The sequence below is a fragment of the Apostichopus japonicus genome, chromosome 14, assembly GCF_037975245.1.
Source record: "Apostichopus japonicus isolate 1M-3 chromosome 14, ASM3797524v1, whole genome shotgun sequence".
In the NCBI taxonomy this organism is placed as follows: domain Eukaryota; kingdom Metazoa; phylum Echinodermata; class Holothuroidea; order Aspidochirotida; family Stichopodidae; genus Apostichopus; species Apostichopus japonicus.
In genome coordinates, this window is record NC_092574.1 from 16,656,446 (window position 1) to 16,664,709 (window position 8,264).

Below are 8,264 nucleotides of genomic sequence, written 5' to 3' on the forward strand. Positions count from 1 at the left end.
TCAATCACTCCGTCTCTGCGCATGTGCCAAAATTTTGGGCAAAAACTAGTAAATCATCATTAATCGTGATTGTGTGATAACTTACTGCACAACAATACTGACAAGAGATTGTTAAGACTGTGTATATTGATTGCATAATGGGACTTAACCATGCCTAAATTTTTCTAACATTTTCTGTTTGTTTCAGCTACAATTTATTTTAGTTTATCACCATAGGCAAGATATGTTTTCCAGGAGAAACTTTGTGGAATGTATTTTCTTTGAATTTGTGACATTGGTAAAACTCTGTTTTGAACTAGTGTGTTGATTTCTCCTGCAAGTATGGATTTCTATCACAAAAAAGGAAATAAACCGGGGCTGTGTAAATGTTCCTTGATGATGAATTGTTGGAACTTCATGCAAATATTGTAACAAAATGTTCAGAAGGGGGAGGGGGTGGGGGACGGAGGGCTAAGCCATTGTTTACTGACAAATCAGCATTCAAACTTTAATTGGCTGATAGTATTACAGACAATGTAACTTTATCATGGTAGGGGGCTCCCCCAGTACTCCCCTCCACCACCCCTCCCTCCTCTCCACTACCCCTTTCTCTCATTCTTATTGCATACAGCATCAATATGGAGGGCAGGCAGAGAAGTACCTTGATAAACCAAATCATATCCAACTGCTACTTAGTTCACATTGCATTGTCACCAACTCTTGTTCCCCTTCCCTATCCCTAGCTCTCCCCCTTATCACCTTTTCACATGTAGTATCCTCCATGAGAAAGCAGCAATGAACATTTTGTCCCAAACATTGTTCTTCTGTGAGTGTGTCTGTGTGTGTGCAATGTCCTACTCATCTTCCTACTTTGGTCATTACTGATCAGACCCTTACAAACCAACCAGAACACACCGTACCACTCAATCTTGTCCGTATACATAGTACGTATTAACTGACACTCTCTTGATCACCCAGAATGCACCGGTATGTCAGGAGTCTCGGTGGAAAGACGAAAAAGATACAGGATAAAGAGAAGGGTGGTTCTACTCCTGGTGCCTACTCGAAGTATCAGATGCAACTTACAGCTCCTCTCACCATCGTTACAAGGAACACAGGAAAACCAGCGAAGCATAAGAGGAGATGAAGGAGATGACAAGAGCAAAATAGTTTGAGGTTAGAATGAAATTAATTATTTACTTGATCCTGCCAATTCCTTTGCTGAACATCTTCCACCCACCTCCCCACCCCCCCCCCCACACCATCCTCCTCTCCACTACTTCCATCATTACCTGCTTTCTCATGTATAGCCCCATCAAGGGAAGAGAGGGAGGAAAGAAGTAACAGACAGAAAATAATTTGTAGCTAGGAATCTTCTAAATGTAGATTTGATTGTATATTCGATTGATTTGATTGAAAAAAAATGTGTTGTACAAATCCCCACAAGATGGGTACAGGTAACATCACTTTATCAATTTTAGACATCTCATGCAATGTATAATAACTCTTCAAAAGATATTTATTTTATATGAATGAAAGGTGTTAGTGTAAAGGAGTTAGTTCTGTTTCTATATACACAGTAGTAGTAGTAGTAATGTTGTTCTTGCATAGCGCCATCACTTATCAATTCCTACCTCTAGTTACCATTACTAGTAGTGCTTATACCTGTCACAGTGACAGTGCTTTTCTGAGAAATGTGCAAGTGACCTGCCTGAGGTCCAAGGGCGATCCGGTGACAAGTACCATAAACAAATAACCACGCATCCACTGGAGCCAGCAGCTGGTCGGCAAAGCAGCCAGTATTGATATTAAACATGTAGTTAGTAAACCATCAGGGTCCCATGTACTCTTTTGGCATCAGAGTGCTGTATCCAGGTGGATTTGCTGAGTACCAAAAATTGTTCACTCTAGCCCAAAACCAAGTCTGGGCTTGGGTGGATATGGACTTTTCGTTAGTTTCCCATTGCTGTCGCTGTACCTGGGCCCTGTTGCTCCTTGCTATGCCACTGCGTTATAAGGGGCAGTAGTTCATTATTTCTTTTAGAGCTCTTTGTTTACTTTCTTTTATAAAGTGATGTACCAAGTAAGTCTTCTTAGAGGAGAAAGTTTCTTTCATAATGCATAGTACATCGGTGTCTGTTGTGATTGTGTGGAAAGGGTGAGCATTCTTTCCACCAGAATAATATGACACTACATTATTTCATTTATTTGTTTCTCACATTTAATATTTACAATAATCATAGGGTGAGAAGAGAGTGATAGAGTAGACAAGATGTGAAGGAATTAGAACAAAAAAACCCTCGCAGGCTGGATGAAGTGCCCTATACCCTATGATTGAAGTATTAGAAAGAAATACTACAGTATACAATAGCAGTATAAGAAAACACACACTAATATAACAACAACCCCCCCCCCACCTATTATAACATATATTACAAATATTCATTTTGGTGACACTTGGTTTACAAAGATAATCTTAACCATTGTAGTAATGGTGGTGGTGTGTGTGTATGTATGTATTTGTACTCTGTTGTTTATAAGATAACAGAATGTGTTTTGTTTCTGTTATTAGAATTTACAGAACGATTGATTTACATTGACATTGAGGCTTGCGCTGAAGAGCTGATGTCATTATCAGTTTAGCCTTAAAAGGAGCATATTTGATAGCTGAATTCATGTATAAACCAGATTATTCGTAAAAACGTTACCAGCGCTAATTTTTTTAATCTCTCATGGATTATTATCATATCTTTCTAAAGTAATCCCTTATTGACCTTTTACATCCTGTTTGTTCAAGTTTTCAATTTTTTTTTCAATTCTTTATTCCAGTATAAATTACAAAATTTATAAATAGGACACATAATAATGATACATAAAAGACGTAAGAAATAAGAAATAAGATGGAGGATTAGAATGTGAAAGATTAAAAGGATTATAACAGAGATTCTAAGAACCCATTTTGAATTTAATGGCTGCTCTGTAGATAAATGAGTTCTTAAAAAGCATAATTCTAAAAGTTGGCAAGATAGTAAGATTACGTAGATTGTACTTGTTGGTTCTATTGCACGGAGAGATCAACTCGGAGTGATGTGGGTGATCTTTAGAACTATATATATTCTTAGCTAGTCTCATCATCACATCCATTCACATCACACACACAAAAGAAGAGAAAATCGGAATTGGTACCAGCCAGCCTGGGTGGTGCCAAACATCTCCATCAGATCTGATGGGTAAAGAAAACTTGATACTTTACATAATCTGAGAAAGTTGCTACCCTGGGAATCTCAGCAGAATTAAAACAACTCTAGGTAGCAGTCTGGTCGAATTTTCGTCCCATCTCGTATTTCACCGGGGCATGGATGACTGCTCTACCAAGAAAGGGCTGACTTTGATGAAGTAAACTTGACCTTTGTCAGACGTAACTTGAATCAGCGAGATGCTCTCGCCTTTCGTAAACATATCATTCTAGATAACAGACTTCTTGCAGTCATCTCTGGATCTTCTGGGAAAGACAGAAAATAGAATGACTTGTTTGATTTGATCTGGTCATGTTACACGGTATAAAAGAGAAAACATTTATATAGGGATGTTATACATTAGCATTGTTTTCTTACAGCTCCCTGTTCCCCTTAGGGCTTCAAACCTCTTGTTATGAAACAAACTTTTGGAAATTTATCCAGCTGAGTCACTTGCGTGGTCTTTATATCAGATGAGAACAAGAAAGTCAAAGACCAAAAATCTTCATACTTCTTCTTTTTTCTTTTTCTTTCTTAGTTTATTTCTTTTTTTGTATTTTATTCATGAAAAGCCGTCGATCTTGTTCTTGAAGACAGAAAAAGGTTTTTAGCAAACGATAACTAAAATAGATTAATAAATTATGATCTAATAGCAAGAAGACTTTTTTTTTGTGGCCAGAAATGGGCTCAAACCAAGTTTGCTTTGGAATTAAAGTCCTGTTCTGAGTTTGGTTGTGGTAGATATTCACTACCACTTTGTTAGTGTGCTAGTCAGTGATTGTACTATCTTGCACCAAAATTGGTGACCAAATTGTTTATTGCTCCTTTTTTCTTGCGGGTCCAAACCCTCATAACCCTGGAATCGGTCAAAGTTTCTGAATCCGTTTAAAGTTTAGATCCTAATACCCGCAGCTCTGTGAAATAGGTAAATTGGAAAGTGGAAGCAAAAGAGTTTTGCACAGGTGACCATTTCTTCAAGTTATTCTTTAACATTTGTGAATAATGTACCGCTTCATTTAAAAGACCTGCCGTTAATAATAAAAGTGATGATGATTTTTTTTTTCTTTACCAAAACACTATCGTTGATCTCTCAGAGTGCCACTTTTTGTACTCCTTTTTCCCATTCGGTCCCCTTTCAAACCAATCTAATCAGTTTTGGTGGATTCCCCTAGCCACCTCATGATCTACCACTGTCTTGCTTTCTCTCCCTCCCCAGTCCCCTCCCTCTCTCCCTGTCCCCAGCCCCTCCCTCCCTCTCCCCAGCCTCTCCTTCCCTCCCTATCCACAGCCATTCTGTCTCATTAAAGTCATTAGATTGTCATAAGTGATGTATTTGTATACTATAAGTATAAGGATAAGTTAGGTACAGTGATACTGTTAACTTTAATGTTATCATCTTGCTCATCCCCATCAGCATTTGTTTAGCTGCCATGGCTGATGGTCACCATGGCAACAAGATACATTTCACAGTCAGACTTACTCCATTTATCATACAGTCCCTCCCATTGGTAGAGAGTCTCCAACCAGAAGCATTGATCCCTTTGACCTTAACAGGAAGACAAATTACATTCAATGTAACCTGATCGGTCTATGAGCACAGCTGTACTGACATAGTTTATAATGTTTCAATTGAAAGTGATTCCTACAAAGGATGATGAACAAAGCAATAAAAATGCCCCAATGGTGCTGAAATGTAGTGGAAAAGCTGTCTCTGTTCACCCAGGCAATCATATTGGTGACAACATGTGATATAGCTTGCTATACACTTTTCACTGAAGGAAAACGTTTTACTCTACCCCATCCCCTTCCCCCACCCCCACCTTAGCACCCTTCTGTTGAGTTTGATATTGATCAACGTGATCAAACCCATTTGATTGTATCCTGATATTATTTTACTTTATTTCCATGTCTTAGGGTACATATTTGGCTTCATGTGTTTTCTTTCACCTTTTTTCTTTTTCTCTCGTTCGTTAGGACTCATATCATGAAGGTGCTGCAGCATCTCAGGGTTAGAAGGTGTGCTATGCCTTGCAGAAGTTAGCAGCCAAAGTGAACGGAAGCTCGATACTACTTGATTACCGAAACTGTGAACTCAATTGACATCTATGTTTATGCATGCTGTTGTCTGTGGTACTGTACAGGCCCAGTGTGATCCCTACACAAGTTTCAATATGGAATTATTCCAGTGTTCACAATCATTACAAAATAATGACGCAAGGATCAAATATTCTGTAGTTTTAACATAAATTGAGAAAATTTGTGGTCGATAATAATACCAATAATATGGATTGTTGTTGAGATTGGTGTGGAGTCATATTAATCAGAAGTGAAACTGTCATCTCGCAACTCTCTCTGTTTTCCCACCATCCCTCCTCCCCCACCTTGTCCCACTTTTCCAAGTACACATTATCATTACCATACTACCTACCTGTGATGTTGTAATATCATATCACATATAAAATATGTTTCACATGGTTGTGAAAGTTGTACATTGTCAACTCATGCAGTGGTGGGTCCAGGATTTCTGAGAAGGGAATTATGGGCATTATCTATGTAAGATTAAGGTTATGCTCTGAAGCGGGCAAAGTCTAAACACTATGTCATGGGAAGTGAGTTTCTAATTGCAGGCTATGGCCCTGGTGGAGGGGATCCACTGCATTAGGGGGCGGGGGAGGGGGCTCCAGATCACATTTTTTTTAAATTTTATGGCTAATTTAACTTATACTGTTGCAGATTTGTTGGATTAAGCTTATACAAGACAGAATATGTTTTCAGGTTCCTTATTTTTTCTTTTGACAGTGGAGTATGGGATCATCTAATTGCAGAAAAGTTCAACACAAAATGCAATTTTAAGCTAAGCCTACATTAATGGGTTGGTGAGGGTGGGTGAGAGTAAAATAAGGTCAACAGCAATAGTAGAGAAATGTGGATATAAACTTTTATCTCAACACAAACCACTAAATATTGACATATTGTGATATAGGATAGCACTGCTCAGTCTGTTTGATTCTGGGAATCCAGTCTTGGCCAATGTATGAGGAACCTTGTCATACTGTAGTATTGAGAAGGGGCTTGAAAATTTACTTACTTTTACTGCGTAAATTGATGAGTCTTACAGGCTTTGTTAAGTTATATTCTTCACTATTTATCAATAAATTTGTTACTCCACTGTTTATTAACATGTGTCTGTTGTGGAATTATCAGACTATTTGTCAGTACTTCATTGCAGATCCAATTAAACAATCACAAAAGGTTTTGAGATTATGTCGTTGAGATTCTATGATTTTTTTTAACAGGAATTGTTTAAGGACTAACATTTCATAACACATATATTGCGATGTGTGCAGTTTCACTTATAACACATACATTGCGCTGTGTGCAGTTTCACTCATAACACATACATTGCGATGTTTGCAGTTTCACACGTAACACATACATTTTGATGTGTGCAGTTTCACACATAACACATACATTGCGATGTAGTTTCACATGTAACACATACATTGTGATGTGTGCAGTTTTACTCCTTACACATACATTGCTACGTGTGCAGTTTCACACGTAACACATACATTGCGATGTGTGCAGTTTTACATGTAACACATACATTGTGATGTGTGCAGTTTCACATGTAACACATACATTGCGATGTGTGCAGTTTCACATGTAACACATGCATTGTGATGTGTGCAGTTTCACATGTAACACATACATTGCGATGTGTGCAGTTTCACATGTAACACATACATTGCGATGTGTGCAGTTTTACACATAACCAATGCATTGCAATGTGTGCAGTGATGGAAACATCAGAGTGTAATGAAAAGCCGTTCAAGTTGTTTTGAAATAAATCGTTTACTTCAAAGTTGTTTTACATTAGTTTTAAGGCTTTGTATGTCATTGAAGTTTGTATGTTTTGGTCTTCCATATATTTAAAGTGAAGATTTCTTTGATAATACATATATCATGATTTATAATTGCCTCTCTCTTTCTCTCTCTGTCTGTTGTGACTCATTAAATTGTGCTAAGTAGCTCCCTCAGTCAGTGATGTCCAAGAATATACATTTAATATAAGTAATGTCAAAGGTACTATTCTGTTTTGATAAATATCAAATTTTACTGAAGATCGTTTGGCTCAATACCTTGACTTCCAATCACTATGAAATGTTTACGGACGTTGTAATTTACTGGTTGCTTACATTTATGGGAAAAAAACATGCAAGTTGGTGTCAGCTGTGTGTAAGTCACCAAGTATTTTAGTTCTGTACTTGGGTCTCAGATGATGCAACAGTAACTGGGAACAAAAGGAGTACCTGTGGACGATTTTTCGAAAGACTGAAAATTCCAACGATAGTTAAATTTTGTGGGCTGATTTATCGTAATTGATTATTCTTGGGTAGGAAACTCTTACTAGAAGGTGGCTATACCACTGGTACCACCAATCACTTCCCCCTCACCCCCCCCCCCCCATCCACCCTTACACACACCCTGTGGTGTCCAAAAACAACCAATCTTTTTTTGCTTATAGTGTTGGAAAGAAACTAATACCTCTTTAATTTCTGCTGATTATGGTGAAGTACAGCTCTTTTTGCTTATAGTGTTGGAAGGAAATTAACACCTCTTTCAACTCTGTTGATAATGATGAAGTGCAATTTGTTGATCGGTTGTTTAACCAAACTTTGTAGATAATTTGTAGTAATATTGTTTATAACTAGAAGCTAATTAGGCATTCATTTGCTGTAATAATGTAAAGGATATGTTTAGTTTTCATGTCTGCAATTACTTCGTGTGTGGAATGTGGCAACCACAGACAAACATCTTGCTTCCATTAAAAACAAGGGTTCATTATATCAGAAAATAACATGCTTATCTCGTATGGTTATCATTGAACTACTGGCTTGAAATAAGGTGCAATTTACTGCCATCTTCAAGATATTCCCTGACTGAGACCATTAATTGTCAAATTTAACATTGGTCAGTGTCTGAGTAAAGTGAAGGATGAGAACGTCTCGTAAAAAAAAGCACTTTCTGATTCGACATGGTAATATT

General features: G+C 37.6%; 1 protein-coding gene across 1 annotated transcript in view; it reads left to right on the forward strand.

Moving 5' to 3' along the window:
* Nucleotides 1–7,158, forward strand: part of LOC139979732 (DNA-directed RNA polymerase I subunit RPA49-like) — a 29,576-nt gene extending 22,418 nt beyond the window's left edge. Inside the window, exons 11-12 of the mRNA XM_071990796.1 lie at nt 958–1,155; nt 5,190–7,158. Of these exons, the coding sequence (XP_071846897.1) occupies nt 958–1,126 (169 nt within the window). The 3' untranslated portion in view covers nt 1,127–1,155; nt 5,190–7,158. The remainder of the gene's footprint in view (nt 1–957; nt 1,156–5,189) is intronic.
* The last annotated feature ends 1,106 nt before the right edge of the window (nt 7,159–8,264 follow it).